Source organism: Sprattus sprattus, assembly GCF_963457725.1.
Source record: "Sprattus sprattus genome assembly, chromosome: 20".
NCBI classification, from domain to species: Eukaryota; Metazoa; Chordata; class Actinopteri; order Clupeiformes; family Clupeidae; genus Sprattus; species Sprattus sprattus.
In genome coordinates, this window is record NC_137918.1 from 13,112,625 (window position 1) to 13,137,572 (window position 24,948).

At 42.5% G+C, this 24,948-nt stretch overlaps 3 protein-coding genes across 3 annotated transcripts in view; 1 reads left to right on the forward strand and 2 right to left on the reverse strand.

The window, feature by feature from the left end:
* Nucleotides 1-7,460: 7,460 nt before the first annotated feature.
* On the forward strand, nt 7,461-8,833 carry il6 (interleukin 6 (interferon, beta 2); the record flags this gene model as incomplete). Its single annotated transcript, XM_080859770.1, has 5 exons — nt 7,461-7,476; nt 7,571-7,758; nt 7,873-7,977; nt 8,118-8,258; nt 8,630-8,833. The coding sequence occupies 5 exons, from the start codon at nt 7,461-7,463 to the stop codon at nt 8,831-8,833; spliced, it is 654 nt and encodes a 217-aa protein (XP_080715896.1).
* Nucleotides 8,834-9,085: 252 nt separating this feature from the next.
* tomm7 (translocase of outer mitochondrial membrane 7 homolog (yeast)) lies at nt 9,086-17,274 on the reverse strand. Its single transcript, XM_080859147.1, has 3 exons — nt 17,124-17,274; nt 12,151-12,199; nt 9,086-9,488 (listed from the first exon to the last, which is right to left on the reverse strand). Exons 1-3 carry the CDS (start codon nt 17,224-17,226, stop codon nt 9,473-9,475), a joined length of 168 nt encoding a protein of 55 aa, XP_080715273.1. The 5' UTR covers nt 17,227-17,274; the 3' UTR covers nt 9,086-9,472.
* A 1,282-nt stretch (nt 17,275-18,556) lies between these two features.
* Nucleotides 18,557-24,948, reverse strand: part of hycc1 (hyccin PI4KA lipid kinase complex subunit 1) — a 38,458-nt gene continuing 32,066 nt past the window's right edge. Inside the window, exon 11 of the mRNA XM_080859612.1 lies at nt 18,557-21,250. Within this exon, the coding sequence (XP_080715738.1) occupies nt 20,571-21,250 (680 nt within the window). The 3' untranslated portion in view covers nt 18,557-20,570. The remainder of the gene's footprint in view (nt 21,251-24,948) is intronic.

Here is a 24,948-nt window from a genome sequence, read left to right on the forward strand (position 1 = left end):
ACAAAATGCTACAAAGCAACTTAAAGAAAAGGGGGAAAATAGATCCTCTTATATTCAGGCTGGTAATTCTGTGTAACAAAGCTAGACTGCTGAAAATATACTGCATCATATTTTCATATTTTCATATTTTATATTTCATCATAGATGATAGCTTAGATAGATAGCTTATAGGCCCCTGGCATGATTTGTGTTGATACTTTATCATTTACATTTTTGCAATGAGGTACCTTGTGTACAATTAACTTCAACCAGCTTTTCATAAACAGAGGTCAAAGTAATGTGCACTATTGCATATAATAATTTAAGTTACAAGGTTGAGTCAACTTTTTTCCTAAATAACATATTTGAATGTATGTATGTGTGTGTGTGTGTGTGTGTGTGTGTGTGTGTGTGTGTGTGTGTGTGTGTGTGTGTGTGTGTGTGTGTGTGTGTGTATATGTATGTATGTATGTATGTATGTATGTATGTATGTATGTATGTATGTATGTACAGTGGTGGCCAAAATTATTAAAACACCTTACAGATATGAGAATATTGACCTTTTTTTGTCTCCAAAACATTATTTAATTTCATAATGTAAATGAAACATGCAGATGGTTGCTCTGAGCACAACAAATATCAGATGAAGTGATTCCTACTGTTTTTATCCACTTTTAACTTTAATATGTGGTACACCCACCTTTTGCAGCAATTACAGCAGCACTCTCTGGCATAGAGTCAATGTATTTCTTGAGAACTTCAACACTAATGTTATCTGATGCCTTCTGCAACTCAAGCCAAAGGCTTTCCTTTGAATGTACAATAGATCTGTCCAGTTTATTTTCCAACTTGCCCCAAATTTGCTTGATGGGTTTGAGGTTCGGACTTTGAGGGGGCCGGTCCATAATTTTCAATGTTCCAGAAGATTCCTTCTGTCACAGGTCGTACTGGCAATAGTTACAAGAATGTTTAGGGTCATTGTCCTCTTGGAAAATAAATCCAGGCCCATTAACACCACTCCCAGAAGGTACTCCGTGCCTCACCAGAATGTTATGGTATACTTTCTTATCCATCCAATTTCTTATTATCCAATTTCGCCAAAGTCATCTGTTCCTGAGGATTAAATGGCATCCCACACCATAATACTACCCCCTCCTTGTCTAACTGTTGGCCAGAGACACTCATTTTTATATCTCTCCCCCTCACTTTGTTCAACATACAGTCGTGGCCAAAAGTTTTGAGAATTACGAGAATTTTGAGAAGTTTGCTGCTTCAGTGTCTTTAGATATTTTTGTCAGATGTTACTATGGAAGACTAAAGTACAATTACAAGCATTTAATAAGTGTCAAAGACTTTTATTGGCAATTACATGAAGTTAATGCAAAAAGTCAATATGTGCATATGTTTTGACCCTTCTTTTTCAAGACCTCTGCAATCTGCCCTGGCATTCTGTCAATTAACTTCTGGGCCACATCCTGACTGATGGCGGCCCATTCTTGCATAATCAATGCTTGGAGTTTGTCAGAAATAGTTTTTTTTTGTTGGTCCACCCGCCTCTTGAGGATTGACCACAAGTTCTGGAAAAGGCATTGTTCGTCACTTAACTGTTCCTGGATGGTTGGGAGAAGTGGCTCTCGGAGGATGCTGTACACTTGCTTGTTGCCAAACTATTCAAACCTGGACTCATCAGTCCGCAACACTTTATACCAATCTTTCTTTGTCCATTTCTTGTGTTCTTTTGTAAAAGTTCTTGGGAACTGTTCTTGGGAACACTATTGAACCATTAGCCATTGTGGTGTTGATCTCGTCACCAATTCTCGTGAAGTCTTTCTTCAGTCCTTAAGACTGAGAATTCTGAGATGCTTCACTTCACACAGTTTATATTTTCAGCCTCTCCCCTTTCGGTTCTGGTGGCATGGCGGTCTAAAGTGTATTTCACAGTGCTTGGACTGCATCCTTGGCTATGCGGTGGTAACTACAGCCAGCATCAAAAAGGGCCTTTATTCGAACCCGTTGCTCACTCATTAGCTCATTCTTCACCTTAGCCATGTTCAAAGAGCAACATTTGCTTCAAGACTGCCTAGAGGCTTTGAATCTATACCAATTGGTGATGTGGCCTCAGTGACAAAAACCTTATGTAACCAATCACTTAATGCGGAAGTGTATGCTGTAATGTATGTATGTAATGTTTATTAAACTATATGTGGCTTTTGTATATTGAGTATTTTAAGTTCAATGTATTTGACAATTGTCAGTTAAATGCTGTTACATTTTGCTGTTAACTAAATGATATGACTAGTGTGGTGAACCACATCAATGCTGGTGATGATATTGACAAAAAAAGACCATCTTTCTATAGAAATATTCATCTTTCTATAGAGTTCAGAATGTTTTGAGACTTCTGTTAACCCCCCAGTGAGTTTAATTTTCATTTGCTGATCGTATTGAATCGTATAATCCACATGTTCCCCCAGAAAATCGTTAATTGCACAGGGAATGTACGCATCGTTAAACAGACTTCATGAGTATCTCCATTTCATTTCCTGCAACGTCATAAACCAGATACCTGCAGATACGGTATCTAGGACAACTGTCATTCATTTTGATCTAGATCTGGCGTGCACGTAATATAACCTCTCTATGCACTCTCTTCCAGGAAAGCTATAAGTGTTTCCTGGAGTTGAAGCTTTTATCACGTCATCAACCCACAAATGTGCTCACTCTTTCAAGTGCATCAGATATAAAAAGTGGACACTTTTTTTTTATGAAATTAGATGACGAACAGTAGTTGTGGCTGGAAAATAAAACCTGGCCTAATTGGTTTGAAAGATTTGGAGCACTGATCTTCACAGTGTCAAAGCTGATGTCATCTCACATCATGATTCATACATATTAACAACAACATCCACATTATTCATATCAACATCATTAATAAAAAATAATTGCAGATTGCCAAGCATTCCGGCATCTAAACTCCCTGCCACGACCGCACCACCAGAGTGGCATCGTGGCTTGACAACAGGCCACTCTATTTTTGAATGTTGAATAAAGCTTCCCATTCAGAGAACCCACTTTTGTGCAACGTGCCAAGGGAAGAGAGTAGTGAATAAGAGGGGATTTAAATGGGGGATGCCGAACACTGTCTGTCTGAAATTAGACAGTCTGAAAATACATCTGAAATATCCCAAAAGACAAGCCCATGGTATATTTTGAATGCTTGAAACACCCTCCCCAAAAGACCAATTTAGTGGGCCAGTCATGGCCTTCTGTGGAGCTCGAAGGCCTCTCCTGCTCAAGCCTCCTGGGCCGAGGGTGTAGACCTGGACGGGTTCGTTTTGGGGGAGCACGGTTTTCTGAGATGCCCCTCTTGACCTTTTGGTAACTGAGCAACAGTCATTTTCTACAGTTTCCTTACAGTTAAAAGCTGATTCTAATGATTCTAATTCTAATTCTAAATTCTAAATTCTAAGTTAGTAATCAGACACAGGTCTATCTCTGGAGGGATCCTTTCCACATTGTCAGACCTGTACAGTGCCCTCCACAATTATTAGCACCCTTAGTGAATATGAGCCAAACAGGCTTTTGAAAAATATGTCTTTGCTGTTTATCCTCTTGGTCTTTCACTTTAAAATATTCATAAAAATCTTTTCATTGAAGTAAAACTATTAAAAAAAAGGGAGTTTCAGCGGACGGTTGAGCAGCTGTGTTCTAAAGAATGTTCAACTGTCTCTGAAGTTCAACGTCTTTGGCGAACTATTTCTCTGCTTTTTAACACTACGTATAGTAACAAAAACAAATACATTGTAAAAAGACACACTGTGTGAAGTTATTTTTTTAGTTTTAGCCGTATAATAAGCGGGATAATGTATAGAACGCCGGTCATTGTCGGGAAAATAAGCCCCTTCACGGTGAAGCAACACCCCTCCGCTTTGCGTCGGGGTGCTGTTCGCCCTGTCGGGGCTTATTTTCCCGACAATGACCTGCGTTCTATACATTATCCCTTACTTCACTTCATTTGTCACAGTTTTTGGTTACTGGATCATTTATTCTAAAACTAAAACCATCTGCTCTATTCCCCACAGATGACTGAGGTGAGATAAAATTACACACAGCCAACCAAACTGGTTGTCACAAAGGAATTTTGATTCCCTGTAAATGTCGGCACTTTCAGGCAGATCAGAATGAAACTTCACTATTATGAAATCCCCGGCTTCATGCCCAGTGCCCTTCCTGCTAAAACTATGTTCGAGAGGCAATGCTTCAGCAACAGATGTCTTCCCTGTATTCCTACCTGATTTTAGTTACACATAAAACTCTGGGATAGGGAATAATCCCAGGAATAACTTTCTTAAATCCCCTTAAACCCGTTTGTAGGAAGATGCCCACAGGGGTGTGTGAGTGTGTCTCTGCACTGAAACACACACACACACACATACACACACACACAGAGACACACACACACAGAGACACACACACACACACACACACACACACACACACACACACACACACACACACACACACACACACACACACAGGGGTGTGTGAGTGTTTCTCTGCACTGAAACACACACACACCCACACACACACACACACACACACACACACACACACAGGGGTGTGTGAGTGTTTCTCTGCACTGAAAGGTTCACGTCAGGGCCAGGCTGGTTGACAGTGATGCAAAAGTCTGTAGCCTGGCTCTGCTCACCTTCTGCCTACATTTAGTCATTTAGCAGACACTTTTGTCCAAAGCCACGTACAAGGGAGAGAACAGTCAAGCTAAGAGCAATAAAACCTGGTGTAACAATAAATACTGTTTTTTTTTTTTCAAGAAATAGAAAACGACATAGAAAGAAAAAGAAGTGCGGGACTGTCACTGCTTAAGTGCAAGTTAAGCCAAGATGCCAGTTAGGAAGGGAGGTGCTCTCTGAAGAGTTGGGTCTTCAAGAGCTTCTTGAAGGTAGAGCGGGACCTGCTTCTAGCTCAGTGTTGGCTGTGTGTAGTCAGGAAACTCTGTTTGCAAGATGGATCTCTGAGCCATTATGATTGGCCTCCAATCAGTGACCAGTGGGCATGGCTAAGTGCAAGGATGTTGAAGTGAAGTGTTTGTTTGAAACATTCTATGTTGGCAGTGCTAGAGTGAGACGAAGCTATACAACCAGCTGTAGCAGTGGGGGCAAACATCAAAGAATTGAGGCCATATACATGAAGGGTAAACAGGATTTGGGGAAAAGCTAATATATGAGCTTGCAACATAGTGGCACAGTAGGAAGAAGTGGTGTAGTCCAGGGTATACGCAGGTATACGGAGTATACCCACTGATTTTTCAGTCAGCATTGCATATACCCACATCTCAAAAGGCTGCTTATAAAAATAATAAATTAAGAGTATACCCACTCCTCCAGGGACCACTACACCACTGGTAGGAAGTATAGCATTCCGATAGTGGTCAATGGCAGTTGGTTTAAAGGCCGGTCTAGTGGTTATAAAACTAACCTGAAGTCTACACCCTTTAGGATGCAATGACCAGTGGTGTAGTCCAGGGTATACCGAGTATACGGAGTATACCCACTTATTTTTCAGTCAGCATTGAGTAAACCCACTTCTTAAAACAGGGCATTTATCCTGTGCTGTATGTGCTGCTTTAGAAAATTGCAAAATCAAGAGTATACCCACTTCTCCAGAGACCACTTCACCACTGGCAATGACTGGAAACAATCCCCAGTGGAGCACACCCAGAATTAGTAAATTAAGTGAATTTAGCCGATCTGGCCTCCTAGCAAATCGCCTTTAACTGAAGGAGTAGATGCTCTTCCTCTCATGTTTCACCTCTGGCAAAATATCTCTTCACCATGATACATTGTTCTGGAGAACCACATCTGGTCTGTTCTTCCTCCAGTTTATAGATGACTAAACAGGTCAAAGGGGATTGTCTTCATTAGAACCTGAATACTCATGCTCGTAATCACTTAGAAAAGCTGTCACAATCAATGAAGGAATGGCTTAAGGTGTCCATGTGCGCTATCTTTGGATTGCTGGTAAATGCTTAGTCACTGTAGGTACCCATAAATGGGATGACACTTGGCACCCATAACTGGGATGAGAACAGCAGAATAACAATGTCCACTTAGGCCCTTATTCAGAGCATTACAGTTGGGAGATTTCATATTCATTCTAAAACTGTCAGATGGTTACACATGGGCATGGCTGTGCCAATGTAAGGATAGTGTGTTAATAACATGTGATGTAGACCACGATTTAGACCACGGGACACCTTTCTTAAAGGCACCCAGTGCAACTTTCGAGGCTTAAAAATAAACATTCAATTTCTAGTCTTTTTTACACTTAGTACGTTTCAATAACTCCATACCATTACATACCGACATTCAAGCAGCAAAGATGAGACGTCGTTGTGTGGTGAGAACTGATAGAAAATCGATAACAACAATCGCCTCCATTTTCTTTATTTTTTGTAACCTACAATAACTAAAGCAGGCTTCCAGTCAATGGAAAAATGGCTTCTCCCCACCGGCGATTGTTGTTGTTTACGATTTTCTATCAGTTCTCACCACACAACGACGTCTAATCTTTGCTCCTTGAATGTCGATATGTAATGGTATGGAGTTATTGAAACTTACTACGTGTAAAAAAGACTAGAAATTGAATGTTTATTTTTCATTGAATGTTTACATAAAGTTGCACTGGGTGCCTTTCAGAGATATCGCAACTGTGGTTATTTTCGTGTTGTTTCAAGGTGTACAGTAGGCTATACACTTAGGGTTTGAATACATATAAGCGTTTTTTTCAGAACGGGACGCTAGAAAATGCATTGATTCCTATGGTACGGCGCGCTTTGCGTGTGCGCCTACGCAAAGCGCGCCAAACCATAGGAATCAATGCATTTTCTAGCGTCCCGTTTTGAAAAAAAACGAACCCTTACTGAGTAGGTTTATATGAACACCGTGTGAGGACAGGATTCTCCATTCCATTATCCGCTGTATCACGGATTACAACGAGGCATCGTTCTGTTGGAGAGCTTTGAAGGGTGGTGTGACACCAATCACCTCCAGCTCAACATCGGAAAGACCAAGGAACTGGTGGTGGACTACGGGCAGAGCAAGAAGAGCCCCCCAACTCCTAATTGGATAATGTGGAGGCGGTTACAGAGGGGTGAACGAGGAGGAAGCTGGACTATTATTTTTATTTATATATTTTATTCCCATTACCTTGCTGCTAATACGCCTGAATTCCCCTACGGGAATGAATAAGAAGTTTACTCCATTATACTAATAAGAAGTTTACTCAATCTCCCTAAGGTCCAGTCACAGAGAGTGAATGAAATGAGAGGAAGTTACATACGTCAGCGGAGGTCATCAGAAAAGCCAAATTAGCGCGGAAGGTGTGGTTTGGGGTTTCCTTAAATTTGTAACTATATAAATTCAGACAATGTCAGGACTCACTACAATATCTCCTCCTCAAAAATGCCTTCTCTACTGAGTAAGAGAAACGTCAAACTTTCTTGAGTTCTTATTGGTCAGAGGGTTCTCTCCGAAACTTTCTCTCAACCTGCTTCTCACTTTCTCCCCTGTAGGCTTTCTTGTCAGCGCCGTTCTTGCAGTAACTCTCTCGCTGACGGAAGGGAAGTCCATAGCCACCGTCCTAGAATCCGGAGACATCTCGGGGAACCTCTCAGGAGATGATTTCGAAGGTAACGCTAAGAATGTTGTCGTCAGCACAGCCTCAGTGCTCCAGGCGGACGTTGCCAAACTTCTAGCAGAGGTAAGCCTATATAATTGAATGCACAAGCTAGAAGAGTTCTCATGTTTAAGTTAAGTGTATGCAGGCTGTTTTTTGAAAATTAAAATATGTGCCATTCTTCATTGCTTTTTTCAGTTTATTTCGAAATTCCCCGAGATTCCCCGAGAGGAAACAAACGATGTGATCGTGTCTCCAATCAATAGCTCATCTGATGGGTGTTTCAAGGCCAACTTCAGCAAGGTAGGCCATGGCATTGATTCAATGTTTTGTTGGGACTGTTGACGTGCCTCTACGTGCCCACGATCCAAATAGAAACGGATCCTTTGCAAACTGATAGCCTAATGTAAATACAAATATATTAACATATTATTTAATTTCAGTCCAGATGCTTGAAACGGATCGTCAGTGGTCTGCAGCAGTATAAGAATCAAATGGAATACGTCAAGGAGGAATTTCAGTCCACTCTTGTTGATGGAATCACCTGGAGGACAAATATTCTGCTAAATACCGTCAAAGATATGGTATGTTATTTCATAATTGCAGTCAAAGCGTTATGTGAGCCTACTAGAGTTCAATTAGACGTCCTTGTTTTAATTCAGACCTTGAGTCAGCCTAGGCTACATATAATCTAATTTGTCACATTTCTAAATATTTATTATGCAAGCCCATTGAATGCACATCATTACTGGGAAGCGATTTTTTTTTTTTTTTTTTTACAAAAACCCTTTAGTTTGACTAGAATTCACATGAAAGGCTCATTGTATCCCAAAGGACATTGGGCTTGACTTTGGATTTATGTGAACTTGGCAAAAAATGAGCTTAACCAAAGTCAGCATTCTTGGGGGTCAGAAACACGAAATCAAGCCTGTACCAATGGTTATTCTATTCACAGCAGAGGCACAAGACGGGGAACATGTCTTCCGAGGATGTTCTCCCCACCGGATCACAGTGGGATAAGAAGATCGTAGTCAATGCTATCCTGCGCAGCTTCAACCAGTTCATCATTGACACTCATAGAGCGCTGCGCTACATGAACCGGAAGAAGTTTGGCGAGAAGAATCAGCACCTACCTCAAGCTACGACAGCTTTAGATTAACTTGAAAAGTCCTATTTATACGTTTGTTTATTTATGTATTTGCTTATTTATTCAAATACCTATTGCTCATGTGGCTCATTGAATGTTTTAAATTATACTGTATTTATCTATTTTATATTTAATTTTGATACGTCTATTTTGATACATGTTTGTATTTAAGAACTGCTGCAATAAAAGGTCTAGATGAACATTCAACATTTTGTGGATCTCTTCCCACAGTGAAATTAATAATTTTGACCATGACAAGCAAGACTTGATCCACATACATGGAATTTATTGAGGAACTCTTACCAAAATAGGCAGACATGTACACTGCACAAACCTACATGGCAAAGACAAGCACCTCTTGGGCATAATCACCTGCACATGCAGACACTTTTCCAAAAAACAATAATAATACAAATTAAAAAAAACATAGTCACTGAGGGCATATCAATAACAGTAATGTATGTGGTCAGGCTGTAGGTTGTCCTTCATGGGACACCATACTCCAGTCCAGCAGAAGGTCGAGTTGGCCGTGTCTTCTCAGCAGGAGTCCTGGGGTCGGCATGAGGTCTGCCGCCAGCCGCAGGTGGAGATGGTGGTGCGGTGAAAATGGCGTAATGTGGTCCAATCTCCCATGGTCGTCTCTGCAAGCCCTCAGCCCCACAGCAAACTAGGCGATGGGAGGGTGGAGGGGGAAGAAAAGCACTTTACTGTGGTGGACAGTCTAAACAAACCTGACTACGCCAAAGGCATGACCGGACTGTTTGACTGTCTGCTTGTAGTGGGGTTAGAGAGAGAATGAGAGGAAGAGGGAGAGTGATAGATAGAGAGAAAGAGAGAGAGAGGGAGAGAGGGCTAGAGAGAGGGAGAGGGAGAGAGAGAGAGAGAGATTTATTCTGCACTAGTCTGATTGCTAGATACCCTAAGCACCAGTGGAGGGGTAGTGGTGGTACAGCACAATTCAAAAATTGGGATGCACCTTCTCATTTTTTGAGAAGTTTTTTCTTTGCCTTTTTTATTTTCCACACTTTAGATCAGTGGTTCTCAACCTTTTTTGCTCCATGACCCACATTTTTAGATACCAGTGCAGTTGCGACCCACAAATTAATAATCAGCAAGATTCATCAGGCCAATAATTTAACAATTGTATTATTATTTTATTATTATGATTACTACCACTACTTCTAGGCTTAATACTATACCACTGTTTTACCATTGAAACACATGCAACTGTTTAAAAGTCAGGATCAGTTATGCAATCATGGACTTCTGAACTTCTTTGAACAAAAATGGACTTAAGCCATACATTTTCAACTTCTTAAAAAGAATCCATAGACTTACATGTTCACCTTTTTAGTCAGAGATGGACAAACATGTTCCACTTATCACAGGACTTATGTTGATTTTCTAAATGAGAAATCCTTACTTACATGCTCAACTTCTTAATGAGAAATGGACATGTTCAAAATAGTAAATGAGATCCCTGAATGTTTTCCTGTCATCGAGACTGCCCCATCCGTTGTCACACCAACATACTTTGACCAGGAGAGCTGACTGAGTTAAAGTATGTGTCCATTGCAGAAAAAAATCATACGTTTTAAAAAAAGTTTTTATCTTTATAGTTGGCCTGCTTTGTTTCAAAATGTATCTGCAATTTCGAAGGCTTCAGGCTTTCAGTAGCCAGTATTTCGTTGCATAACACACACAACGGCGGGTGCTCACCATCAGGGGCGGAGTGGGACACAAAAATCCACCGGGACAATTCTGACTGCACCGGCCCACCACCGGCCCACAACGTGCCCAAAACTGGCCCAACCCGCATCCCCTCCACCTCCCATATATCAACTACACAAACAAATGGGCGGCTTTTGATCATTATTGTTAGATTTAGCCTAGTGTTGATGTGTGGGTGACAGACATGACAGTGACAGTGTATTTGTATATGTACATTTATGGAAATACGGAACAAATCGCGTCCCGTATTGGCTCAAATGTTATGCTAATTCGCAACAATGTGTCCTGTCAACTCACTCACATCTAGTTGACGGCTGGTTGAATAAATCCGTAATTCTTGTACATTTTGATGCACTTTCCTCCAGCATCCGCCTCTTTTTCAGTCTGGCCTTTTTGCCCCTTCCTTTCTCCTTTCTCTTATGTCCCTTCATCAGGTCCGCTTCACTTGCTCTCTCTCCCTGATAGCCGCTAATTTATCTCCCTAGGTTCACTTGATAAAGGCAGAACGATACGCATTTCCCATGAGGCTGTGCTCCGACCATTCTACATTCAACAAAAAAAAGAATTAAATCGCTGGCCAATTTATATTTGTGGTCATGAAAGTAATGGAGCGTCTGAATGAAAAGAAATTATATCAATATAGGAGGCTAAACAAAAATCAGAAGGTTGGATTAATGGTAGTGAGTTTGACACACACCATAGGTGTGATGTACAGAGACAAATAGTGCTATAAATAGTGGTTGGACTGCAGAACTGTATAACCTTTGGAGAACTTAGAGATTTTCACGGGACCATGATTTGACGTATATGCAAACTCGATAGGCCGCTCATGAATTTGACACGACGGCTGCGAAGGCCGGTCTGCAGGCTGGTCCTCGATAGATTATTGGCCGACCGGCCGACCGGGAAAAATCCCGGTGCTCCCGATGGCCACTCCGCCCCTGCTCACCATTCTTCTCGCAATATGTAAATCCATATTTCAGAATTACCGGGTCACGCCTGAAAAACTCCCTCTTTGGTTCTTCAGAAGAAGTCATATCTGAGCTGGTACTTGTTTTACACGAAGATAGTCTGTTGACTTTTTGCCTACACTAGTCGCCTCTAGACATTCTCCGGTCATGTCAGAGCATATTATCGCGCAATACATGTTGATACATTTGAAATATCTTATATGCAAATTTGATTGGCTGATTGTTCGAACATGTTATTGTTAGATAGGCCTACGTGCAGAACCATTGCCGGCTTCTGTAGTTTAATGTCAGAATTGGGGACAGGGATTCCCTAATGGACAGAGGGAGCATTGCTTGAAAAAAAAGTTTTACATTTAGAATTCGTCTTGCGACCCTTTCAGAAACTCCGGCGACCCAAATTTGGGTCGCAACCCAAGGGTTGAGAACCACTGCTTTAGATACCACTTTTTTTTATTTAGTACATAATTCCATATGTGGTTTTTCTTAGTTTAAATGTCTTCAGTAACAAAAAACTAAGAATTAAAAACAGAAAGCATCAACCTTTATGTCCCCCCGACATAAACACTCACCTCACCCCACCCCACCCCACCCCACTCCACTCCACTCCACTCCACTCACTCACTGTACCTTATTATTGTGGGCTCAGGCATGCCAGGATCAGCTCCCCGTTTGAATCCTGTACAAAAAGGGGGGGAAAGTTTATTTAATTTTTTTCTGAATTTCTGAAGCGAGGTACAACCGAGTCAGTACTTACAATTACAAATAGATGAGCACATTCTCAGAGGAAAGAACCCTGTCTGTGCTTATTAGACCTGGTAGCTAATCAGATAAACTTTCCCAATACTTTACTACATGCATGGAAACCAAAAGCACCATGTGTAACACCAGGGGTGAGCAATTCATTTCCCCAGGGGGCCACATGAGATAGTGGGACTGTGGTCGACGGCCGGACCAATAGGCTGAACTCAATTCAGCATGAAAAATGAGCATGTTTTTGTAGTATTAAAGGTGTGCCCAGACAACCAATACACATGGCACGCACACACACACACACACACACACACACAAGAGAGCAAGCTTGCAATGCAATAGTATAAGTATACAAATTAATAGTGATATTAATTTTTATCGTTTAACGCTTGATGCCTAATTTACCATTGACCTCCGCGGGCCGGTCAGGGGCAGCCAAGGGGCCGCACTTTGCCCAGGTTTGTGTTACACAGAGGTCTCCTAGTCCACCCCAATATTGTGCAAGTTATTAATGTTCAGCTTCAGAAGAGGGATGCTTTCCAGGGAAGTCCCTTATTCCTCTGCCTATCTGCATCGGGATCCTTAATGGGAAAAGGAGACACGCTATGTTCTTCATCATCACCTCATGCCCCACAGGAAATACTGAATCGAGGACGACCCATTTTTCTACGGAAGCTTCCATGATATGCACTGGGGAAAGAAAAGTAATGATGCTCTCCATCCAAGCTGGATTTTCTTTTTCCACAACCAAACTCTACTGAATGCATCTTTAATAGAGTCCTGCAACAATGTAGCATTGGTAAGTGGGTATGAAAACGTGGGTAAGTGGGTCTGCTGGTAAAATCTTGATCCATATAGTAAGGATGAGTGGCGGGAGCACAAGCGGATTTCGAGACTGACCCTCGGTGGGCCTTGGGGGGCTAACGTAGCGTACACACTGGGGGCGAATTTTCGTAGGCGGTATTTCGCCTAGGGGTCGTGGTCAGCAAAATCAGTTTGGCTGTCATGTAGCGAGTGTCAAGTAGCAAGTTCGGCTGCATTGCAGCGCTAATAGCATTTTAGCAGCTAGCTTCTACATGCATCTTCAATCAAAGCGTTAGCAGCAAGCTAACATAACAGTTAGGAGCTAAATTTAAGACCTACAATATTGGGGGGCTAAGTCCTCAGCTCTATTTGGCCTTGTGACTATCCTGGTGCCAAGACCTCGGTTCCTTTTTCTTAAGAAATTAGTCATGGTTCAGTTTCCGTTATGATGGAAACTAAGGAGGATTGACACTACAGGCGACTACACAGGACTTTTGCTGGCTCTTCAGATATAAGTATAACAGACTTTACTCCTACGACCAGCAAGTGGAAGTGGAAACTGGAAGCTGGGAACTGTTAGGCCTAAAATGAATTCCTCAGATGACACATGCCGTAACTCTTCAGGTCCTGGCTATGCTCTTCTCAAAAACAATAATAAAATAAAATTAAATAAATAAATCCTCCCAAACACACACTTTCACTCACTCTTATTCCCAGGAAAATTTGTGAAATCACTTTACTCATAACGGATGTCATGTCATGAAATGTAGTGAAAGTCATGCTCTTACAACACACTCAAATTCCACTGGCATCATGCTCAGTCTACCACACTGTACGAGATCAGTCTGTGACGTAGTTTAAAAGCACACTAATATACCCAGTGGAGTCCTTCATGTGGTAAATCAAGTAACCTCTCAGGCTCTATGCTTGTCATTCCTGTTGTATTAATAGCACTGCCTAACCCACCCACCTTTTGCTGTTCTGTAAAGAAAATGGGCTTCATGCAACAGTTATGTGAGGGGTGAACCCAGCATGCACTTTGGTTAACCTAATGATGGACCCCATTCGTTCTGGATTGCTTTGAAGAGACACAGGCTGTGGTCGGATAATCCGTCCTGTTGTTGGACGGTATTACCTCCTTTCTTACTGTAAAGGATACTTCAGTGTATCCTATGCTGAAGGAGATACGAAAGGAAGCATTGAGGGACTTTTCCTAAGCATTTCAAAAATCGGACCAGCTCTCATCTTGGCTGCTACTAGGATACATCCAGGTCATTTCACTCGGTAAGGAGCCTTACTAGCAAAGAAGATTCCCTGAACCAAGCGCATATTACATGCAAGTGCGCTCTCATGTGCAGTACCAAGTTAGGTCTTGAGCTGAGCTTTTTAAAAGACAATGACATGCTCCAACTTTATCCAATCACCTGTCATCAAGGCTGAGGTGCACCTCTTCATTTTGTCATTTAGCAGACGCTTTTATCCAAAGCGACTTGCAAGGAGTTAAACATTTTACATTTTACACTGATGGCCCACTGCACATCAGGAGCAATTCAGGGGTTCAGTGTCTTGCTCAAGGACGCTTTGACAGGGAATAGAACTAGCAACCTTCTGATTACTAAACGACTTCTGTACCTCCTCCTGTACCACTGAGCCCCAATTTCCCTGAAGGCTGAGCTGTGCCCCTTCATATCACTACCACGTCCTCAGTTAGGTAAGGCTATTACTTCCAGCCTAGGTTATGAGAGAAAAGTGAATGCAGATTAACTCTCGAAAGGAAAAACACCCTGTTGTCGTGTGAACAACACCAACCAAAAGCTACAATTTTGAATTAAGATTTCCACACCAGCCCACATAGATGAACATATTTGATATGTTGATTATAACATAGATCAAAAGATGGCAGTTTGCCAGAAGAGTTCGGGCCCACAAAACACTTAAGATTTTTAGTATCCAGGATGTTCAAAGTTCTTGGAAGTCGTCTTCCATATCAATCAGGAAAGGCGTCGGCCTGATGCAACTTCCTCTGATGCGTGACTCAGACTTGTCATCACGTTCAGTGTCTAGGCTTTGCCCTAAAAGCTTTTATTTGTCACATATGACTTTCCATTTCCTAGAGAGAGGCAGCTTATTAGACAGACTGGCAACAAAAGCATCAATTGAGTTGCAACCTTGGCCTTCAGCCACAGAGAGCGAGATGCAAACTTTATGTGGGGTTCACACCTGTGACACGACAAGTAGGCTGTGGAAAACAGTCAGTTGGGAGGATTTCACCTTAGGGTGGCCATTCATCCAGGGTCTGCAATCTGAGGGCTGAGGGGATTTACTAAATTAACTGTAATCCGCATTTCTCGTTAATGTGATAAACTTCCCTGTAAGCAAGGCGTTTCTCAAGAGCTCACCCACCGTGGGAGGGCACACCAAAACACCTCAGGTGTGAATCGAAACTGACACATTTTTTCCCACGGCTCAGACAGTAAACCGAACACAACTCAGCCCTCATTGCATAGCAACGCATATTGAGATGAACGTGCATTTGATCATCCGTCAAGACACAAGATGAATCGAAAACTCCTGACTGCGTTAAAGAGCCACCTTGTATTCCGTTCAATTAGTATTGTCAAATCAATGTGAAAAGAGGCCTTTATGGGAAGCCATAAAGTGTTGCCGATGCCCGACCCATGCAACATTGAAATGTGAAGACATTCACAAATACTATATTCTGACTTCCCTATGGCCATTTACTAAAACAAAGCACATTAGGACTTTCCCTCATGTTTTTTCTTACTTTCTGAGTTTTGCCATGCAAGGCATGTCCGAAAATATCAATGTAACTTAGGTTTCCCTGTCGAGTTTATAGACAGTAGGGATGTCCCCCCCAGCAAAACTACTGCCGGTGCCACACAATTACAGGCCACATGACTGTGCCTCTTTCAGATCCATTCACAATGTAGGTTACTGTAGCTACAAAAGAAATACTCAAAGATACATGAACGGACTTGTTTACACCTTGAGGAATGTAATCAATCTGATGTGAGCAGTACATGAACTATGGCCCTGGCTTTCTATTTCGCAGAAGCTTTTGTTTGGATAGAAAATGATGGATTGCAACATCAGCAAAAATTCTAAACTAACTCTTGTTCCCGCTCACTCCCACACACAGAAATTCCAGAATGACAATACAATCAGATATTTACAGTCACCGAGGGGGTTTGCGTGGCAGAGGAAGACGGGTGAGGGGGCCGGAGAGGCTTGCCCAACGTAGATTACAGACTCAGTTGACGTCACGAACGCTCGAGTAAAAATGGAAGGATTATGGAGACCCGGATTTCCGATATTGGCTCATCACAGCACGCCACCCCTCCCCCTAAATGCATGACAGGTGATATCCTAAACTCCACCAAGATAAAAAAAAAGACTGATTCATTTAGAGATGAATCTCTCTGAAGGAAGCAATTGTGGTCATGGTATTATTATGATGGCACAAAAACAAAGCTACAAATGGATAGTGTTAGTGTCACAGCCACACCAAATCAGTCATTCAGCCACAGACCCTCTTTCCCAACTACTAGGCAACTAAAATATCCAAGAATGAGGAAACTGCATGCACGTTAGAACTTCCCTCGTGGCAGAAACGCAACGTCCTCCTTTTAGAACAATAAATACCAGACGTCCCAAGTCAAAATGACTGCCCAAATATCCCCCAATTAACACCGATTAGTATTGTCGTGGCAGGCCTTTATGGTAGTGCCCGATGACCACCTTGGCTTTACAGTTCAACGTCAACATTACCGTCTGGCTAGGTAGCTACCAGCTAACGTTACATCATAACTCGCGTGGAAGTTTAATTCGTTGCCTTTGCACAACGGTATTAAAGGTCATTATACCTTTATCTGCCTATTCACAATCTTGATGTTATCATGTTAGAAAGAAGTACATTAGCCCTTGTGATGGAAGCTGAAGATGACCAAAGTAGCAGGCTAAGTTAACAAGCTAACCCTAGCTAGCTATGGTGTTTTGTACTGATGTTAAACGACAATCATACTGACCTAAATACAAAACAGTAGGGATGAAACCCCATCGGACAGCAAACTGTCCACACTGGAACACTTGCTGGAGCCGCTGTTTGGCTTCTTTGCTGAGCTTGACCATGTTTTCAACGATCCCCACACCTGACACTGTACGAGACTCTGAAGGACTTCCAAGCGGAAGTAGTTACTCAGCGTGGCCGTAAATGGTGCCATGCATTATTTTACGACAGTGACAATTCAGATTTCTGTGGATGGCAGTGGGGCGCCATCTGGTGGGAAGCTACCGATGGTGTAAAATAAGTTCATGAATGTACTGTATATTGCATCGTTTCAGATAAAGTTTACGTTGGTTTGACTGAACTACATTCAATAATGAAAGACTTCCCAGTGATAGAATGGAATCACATCAGAATCAGTTATTTTGTTTTAGATCTGTATATCCACAACAGCACGTAATTGACCCAGACAGAACGTGAAGTGTTGAATGCACTCGAAGGCCTATATACATAGAATTAGGTACATCTAAGACTCATTATCAAATACATCAAGAGTTAAAGTTCAAATGATCTATGCCAGGTTAGTGGGTTCAGTGTGAATGTCTTCTTGTAAATTATTCAATGTACCTGGTGAATTAATTATGACTTGGAGACACTAGAATAAGAGCAAGACATTGTGGGTGTGTGTATGTGAGGGGTAGAGAGAGAGACACACAACGACAAAAAAGAACAACGTGAATTAGGTACGAATTAACAATGACATTTCATAATTAATACTAAAATTATAATTCATATTCTTTATCACAAGGTGCCATTTGGTAGAAAGTGTAATCCGTTAAACCAATAGACTGACCACCCTTCCACCCTTAGCCATGCAAATGTGTGTTAAAGCAGCACTACGGAGTTCTGTTCACAAACTAGTAAGCTTACTACCTCAAAGGCATGCAAAAACCTTGCAAACACCACAAACAGCCCAGCTGACACTGATAGAAGCTTGCCAAAACACACTAACTGGTGTCTTTTGGCAGTATAGCTGGCAATGTCATGCGTGTGAAAGCTTTTCTTCCATTCTTGCAGGGGGTTCCACCCCGGTACACAGAACCACATGACATATCTTGGATGGCTAGTGGGGAAGTCACAGGTGTTTATCTGTCCTTCACATGACCATATGCAATCAAAATGAATTTGAGGATGGTAACAAAGCTAGTTGCCTATAAAACCATACCTCAAAAAAGTGTCAAATTCATCAATAGTGTTACTTTAACTCATAAATGAGCTCATATCGAGCCATAAACAATTCCAGCCAATCAGCATATTGCTTCAGAAGCCCAGAGGGGAGGGGTGTAATCTGATTGGCTGTGAGGCTTCAATTTCAACACATTTTTGCCAGAATCGCAGCCTCTGCCTCTTCAGTAAAACAAGGGCATGGAAACACTTAAACAGACTCACACCATCTGAAATATAAACACTTTATTATCCGAGAAGCTTTATCATTGAGTTACTTTCAGACAAAAGGCAAAAAGAACAAAACAAAAAAATCTTTAGTACAAGAATATGTACAATTCACAAGAGCATTTTTTTTCTCCACATTTCTGTAAACAAAAATTTTGAGTCATGATTGTTATACTTCCACATTGTGAACTAGAAAAAAAAACACCCCTGTAATTACCAAATATATATTCTATCGAGACAAAGCTGACCAAAAATCAAGTTAACCAATTTCCCCATTTCATGAAAATCATATAGTACCACAGTGTTTCGTCCAATTTACCCATTAAACAATAAAAACAATCCCACAAACACACAACTCAATCATATAAACACAGTAACATGATACGAGCACAATTATTTCCAAGATGGGCGATCCAATACAATTTGCAGAAGAGAACTGGAGTGAATTTTTGCAAGGGGTGAGATACTTGGCCATCGCTCCCCATCGGAACTCCTTGCCGTGCTGGTTTGAAGTCGAAGAAAGAAAAAAAACACGAAAAAAAACAGATGTGCTTTGATTTCAATATTAATACTGCAATGGAACCCTTCTTTCCTCTTCTCCTTATACCACAGTTTGTACAGCATACGTAGAAAACATCAGCATACAAACACCTTCTCTGCCTCCACACGACCAGAGGCGGTTTCTTTCTGCAGGGGCGTGCTGCTCCGAGCCCAGTGGAGGAAAGTCACAGTCATTCACTGGATCGAAATCAACCGATGCCGACTCTTTCGGCATCTTGGGAACAGCCGCTGTTGTAAACAAAGCCTTTTTTTTCTATTTATGTATCTTTGTTTTTAAATATTTGAGGTGAATTTGGGTGAATTTCTCCCAACAAAGTCGATCAATAGTGGTAGAAATATGACTTACACAACCATGCTGTGGACTCAGGGTTAGACTGGGACACATAGGGATGGCTTGGGTTTCAGCCTATAGTGCAACACGAGTCATTCTTGATTGACCCATTTCCCATTGCTCATTTAAACATGCTGTGCAATCATTTACTGTGCTTTTCTGAAGCATTCTTTTAAGAAACAGACAAAAAAAAAAATCAGATGTGTTCTTGTAATTTTGCCAACCCACCAGCATCCCAAATGTAAACCCATGGCTATATACTTTCAGGTACATTTACACCCAAACAGATTTGCGCACAAACACACACACACCCTCACCCACACACACAAACACACAATGACACTTTAAAAAATTACACTTTAAACAGCCTGGCGTAAAGTCCACAATACCGAACCAGTTGATGGGGACACTATGAAGAGATCATGAATAACAGTCCCCTACAACAACAAAAACAACAGTTACAATGACTGGAGTGGGGACTTTTTTTTAGAAAAGAATTAATTGGAAAAATACTTTGTCTTGTTTTAAAACTGTTTTAGTGATTCACACCCCATCAACAGATAGAGAACAGTTAAAAAACCGAGACGTTTCTCTAAGGTGCCACAGTTATGGCTGAATGCCACCACAGGAGGGAACACTGAGCAGCTTTCCCCTTTAACCACCTTCTTCTCCTTTCTCTTCTCCTCCTTATTCTCCTTCTTTTTCTCCTTCTCCTCTTTCTCCTCCTTCTTCTTCTCCTTCTTCTTCTCCACCTTCTTCTACTAATTCTTCTCCTCCTTCTCCTCCTCTTTCTCCTTCTTCTCCTCCTCTTTCTCCTTCTTCTCCTCCTTCTCCTCTTTCTCCTCCTTCTTCTCCTCCTTCTCCTCCTTCTCCTCCTTCTTCTTCTACTACTTCTTCTCCTCCTTCTTCTCCTTCAAGGGGCATTGGGGTTGGGGGGTTAAGTGCAGACTTTAAGGTTGTGAAGGGAGAACAATGACGGTTGAGGGGGGGGGGTGTCATGTTGGGTCCACCAAGAAGTCAAAGTCGTCTGTCATAGCTGAGCAACAGTGAGATTCCTTACCAAGAAGAGGGGGGCGGGGCACAAGGGAGTGTGACCCCGGCCCACGTGACATCATAGGTCAAAGTTCACAGGTCGGGGGCCAGATGCACGCTGATGCTCGGGGACGGCTGCCTGTGGAGGGGGGCGGGGCTTATGTCCTCGCCGCCGCCGCCGCCCATCATGAAGCCCAACCCCTCCTCTTGCAGGCTGCAGGCCGAGTAGCGGTTGTGCGCGAGCGGGGGGGCGTGGTTGGAGCCGGGGCTGGGGCTGGGGGCGCGGTGCCCCTGGTTGCCGGTGGCGATGGCGAGGGCGTTGCTGACCTGCTCGAAGGACCGGGAGAAGACGGCGCTGGCCGTGCGCGACAGGCTGAGCGTGGTGGACTTGGGCACGGACTGGCTGGACGTGAGCATCAGGCGCTTGAGAGCCAGCTGCTCCGGGGTGTCAGCCGAGGCCCGCCCCCCGGTGCCTCCTTGCCCCTCCCTCTCTCTCTCCCTCTCCTTCTCCTTCTCCTTCTCCTTGTCCTTGTCTTTGGATTTGCCCCCCAGGAGTCGCCTCTGGCTCTTGCCCGCCGGCTTGCCTGGCGTGGGCGCAGGGCTGGTGGCGCCACAGCTGTTGCTGATCACCACGATGGGGGGGCTGTTGCCGCCACCCCCTCCTCCGCCGCCACCTCCTCCTCCTCCTCCCTCCACCAACGCACGTGGGCAGAAGCCCTCGTCCTCCTCTGCGATCTCCATCAGGTCGTCCGGGGAACCCAGATCCACTGCGTCTGTAAGGTGGGGGGGGGGGGTCTTAGGGTCAGTAGGGTCTTAGTGGAGGTCACAAGGTCACAAACAGTTCTACACCCCCCCCCCCCCCCCCCCCTTAAGATTAGTCTTATTAGAAGGCTTCTGTGAGATATAAATAGAGTAGAATGAACTAATATAAGCCCTCACACTTAAATAACGCCAGAACTATCTAGTGTTTTCCTATTATATTCGGTGTTCACACACATTGGAGCATAACATCTACATGGATAAAACATATAACTTCTTCTTCACTTAGTCCTTATAAATACACATCCAAGACCTCCAAAGAACAAATGAGTGGCTCTGTTTCCCCCTAGAGGCAGCGCCAGGAATCACAAGACACGAGGGGAGAAAGGAAAGAAGAGGAGACCAGTTGTATAATATCATCTCAGCCACAGGAGCAGAAGCATCATATCTAAAGCCATACACCAAGCAGAAGCATTTGATCTACGCCACAAAGACCAGAAGGCTCTTATCTAATAGATGTCGCTAGGCAGCATGGCGGCCAATCGGCAGTTCTCGTCAAGGCCAAATACTTTTCAGATATTTTCAGAGGCAGATGTCACCTTCGTGGCATTACCCAAATAGAACTTGAGGTCACAATTTCCAAAAGGGACACATTCAATTTCCCACGACAATGAATCGTATCGAGAGCTGCCGATGTGCCCGTTAAAGGAATCAGGACAAAAGTCCTTTCTGAATGGCAGCCCAGTAGTTAAGTGTTAGTGGCGGAAGGAGAGTTTGATGAGAACTCTGTTATTCAGGCAGACTGAAAAAAACATACATCGAAAGGACAGAGCTCTTTAATAGAGAGACCTGTGGTATATGGGCCATTCTACCGAATTGGTGCAAAGTCAGGTCGGAAATATTTGGATTTTTTTTATGTTTTATTCCCAAAACTTTGTCCGTATGTATATTGTACCATATCTAAAGTACACTTATCTAGTAAAAGAACAGTCAATTTTTATATTGTATTTTCAGAATGTGTTGGAATGTTTTTCCTCTTCCAAAAATTGTCACTACCGAAACATCACATTTACTATAGTAAAAAAGTATTATTATTGACCTGTTCAGATTGTGTTTCCTTCCCTTCTCTGAAGAGTATTTTTACAAATATTTCTTGAAGGTTTTCACAATGAAATCCATAAAAATGAATTTTTTACCAAATTTTCAAGTTCAATTTATACAATTCATCAAAATCTAAGTGTAATATTTCTTTGTAAAATGCTAAATACTGATCATATTGATTCCAGAGTTGTTCATTGATGAAATTGAACATACATTAATCCAATCAGTATCATAACATTTTAGTTGATTACTCAATATACTTAATTTTTTACAAAACATCCTGTGTTTCGGTAGTGCTGCACTGTTTCGGTAGTGACATCCGGTGTTTCGGTAGTGACTGCACTGTTGGATGGATGTTCATTTCTCTCCAAAAATCTTCCAAAAGGTGCTCTGGGCCGCCCTTTAGTCCACACAACACATTTATTTAAAAATTATGGGATTGAACTACTTACCAATTCATTTTGTCACTACTGAAATCATCAGGTCACTACCATATGTTTCGGTAGTGACTGTTTCGGTAGTGACAATTCTAGCTAACTTTAAGCATAAATAAAGAATTCTAACAAGCACACGGCATGCAAACACATCTTTGAAGAGGTGAACACACATACAAACATAAGATTTTCCATGAAACCCCAAAAGGTTTACTTAATTGAAGAAAACATGCGTTTCGGTAGTGACAATTCTTAAGGTTACACGTCGATTTTCAGACTTTGGAACACATTTATATAAAAACTATGGGATTTAGCTACTTACCATTCAACCATGAGGGTCAGAGATGCAGTGTCACTGCATGGTCAAAAATGCAGAGTCGTGGCTAAAACACAGGCTCAGCCAATGGACTAAAACTTTTGTGTTTCGGTAGTGACATGAAAACTAGGGACATGATTTTTTGAGTATAGAAAATTGATTTAAAAATTAAACCCACAATAAATCTAAATATTCCAAGTTCTGTTTCAACCCAATCATAAAGATCTTTGAAATTAAATCATTGAAAAAAATCTAAAAAAATTGAAAAGTGTTATTTAAAGGCATTGAAATTTAGATGTCAGGGTTGGGGACAGCTACTTCCCAATAGAAAGTACCCTATAAATGAGGATTTTGTATATATTTAGCTTATCACTATCTCATGTAATGCATTGGGTTTATATAGACCATAACATTTTCTAATTAAATATCTATGCCTAAATACCTAATTGTTTTGTAAATAGTTTGTATTGTTGAGGGACTGCATATTACACGAATTCGGTAGAATGGCCCATATAAGAGTGTTTTTCCAAGGAGTCTGTGTGTGTGAGTGTGTGTGTGTGTGTGTGTGTGTGAGTGTGAGTGTGTGTGTGTGTGTGTAAAGGGTGGAGGTTAGAGCTGACGTAGCGCACAGACGTCTCTGTAGTGCTTAGCAAGCTGTGAACTTGAAGTGGGTGGCAATTCAATAGAAGCTTTCAGTGAGAAACAAGGACGAAGTACAGACATGGCATTAGAAGAGGAGGGAACACGTTAGAAAAGAACTGTTGCACAATATTCAGGAAAAGTTTTCTTGAGTGCATGCCATTAAGAGCACTCCGAGACACACACACACACACACACACACAAGCACACCTGGACTCTTGCAGCATTACAAGAAAGTTCCAAGAAAGTTCCAAGAGAGCTCTCTTGTTCTGCGGTGAATGTTATCTCTACCAAGATTGAAAAGTATGTTTTGAGATGTCTGCAAAAGTACATTCAAATGTTGAGTTCAACAAAATCAACGTTTCATGCCATGTTAAATCCAAATTCAGTAAGCCAGCCAATCATGTTTGATTGTCAAACATGGCGTCTTTAGTTCTGCACTCCAGCTATGAGGCAGACACTGGGAACATTTAGCGAGAGCTTACAGGGACCAAATTATGCAGAAGCGTACCCAATCATAGAAACTTAAAGCTCAAAATATGTACAAATTGGACTTTTTAAGTTGTGTGCCATTTTGAACTAATGCCGACTTACAAATCCAAGTCTAGTTTAGTAAAATTGTTCTTGTAGAGGTGGAACTTTCTCTGCTGATTTAATTAGAACTAACATAAACGCAGGTGAGTTTCATCGTGTGCTATGCTAAGCTATGACTCCAGGAGCGCTCTGCTGTGCCCTGTCCCACCTGATGGGAGGGGGGGGGGGGGAGAGGGGGAATAAGACAGAGTGTGGTAGTGCAGGCCACTCGCTCCCCACACACAGTACCTCTGGGCTGTCCGAGGGGAGAGGGGCGGGGTTGTGCTCGCTCGTGGAAGGCTATTGGAGGAGGAAGGCGGAGGAGGCGTGCCGGCAGGAAGAAGGGGGGAGGGGCCTCTAGAAGTGGACCCTCCCCGAGGGCGTGGCCCCGTCCTCCAGGTGCCTCCGCACGGACTTCTGCCTCCTGACCTCCTGCTGACCCCTAGGGTCCGCCCCCCCCACCTCTGCTGTGCCCCCCCCCAGCGCCTCCCCCTCTGGCCGGCTCCTCAGCGCCTCTCCGTTGGCCACGCCCACGCGCTCGCCCCCCACCCCCGTCACGTTAATCTCGGGGATGGGGCCGGCGGGACTCAAGTCCGTCGCGTCTACATTGTTCTCCTCAGTTTCTGGATGAAGAATGACAGTGGAGAGA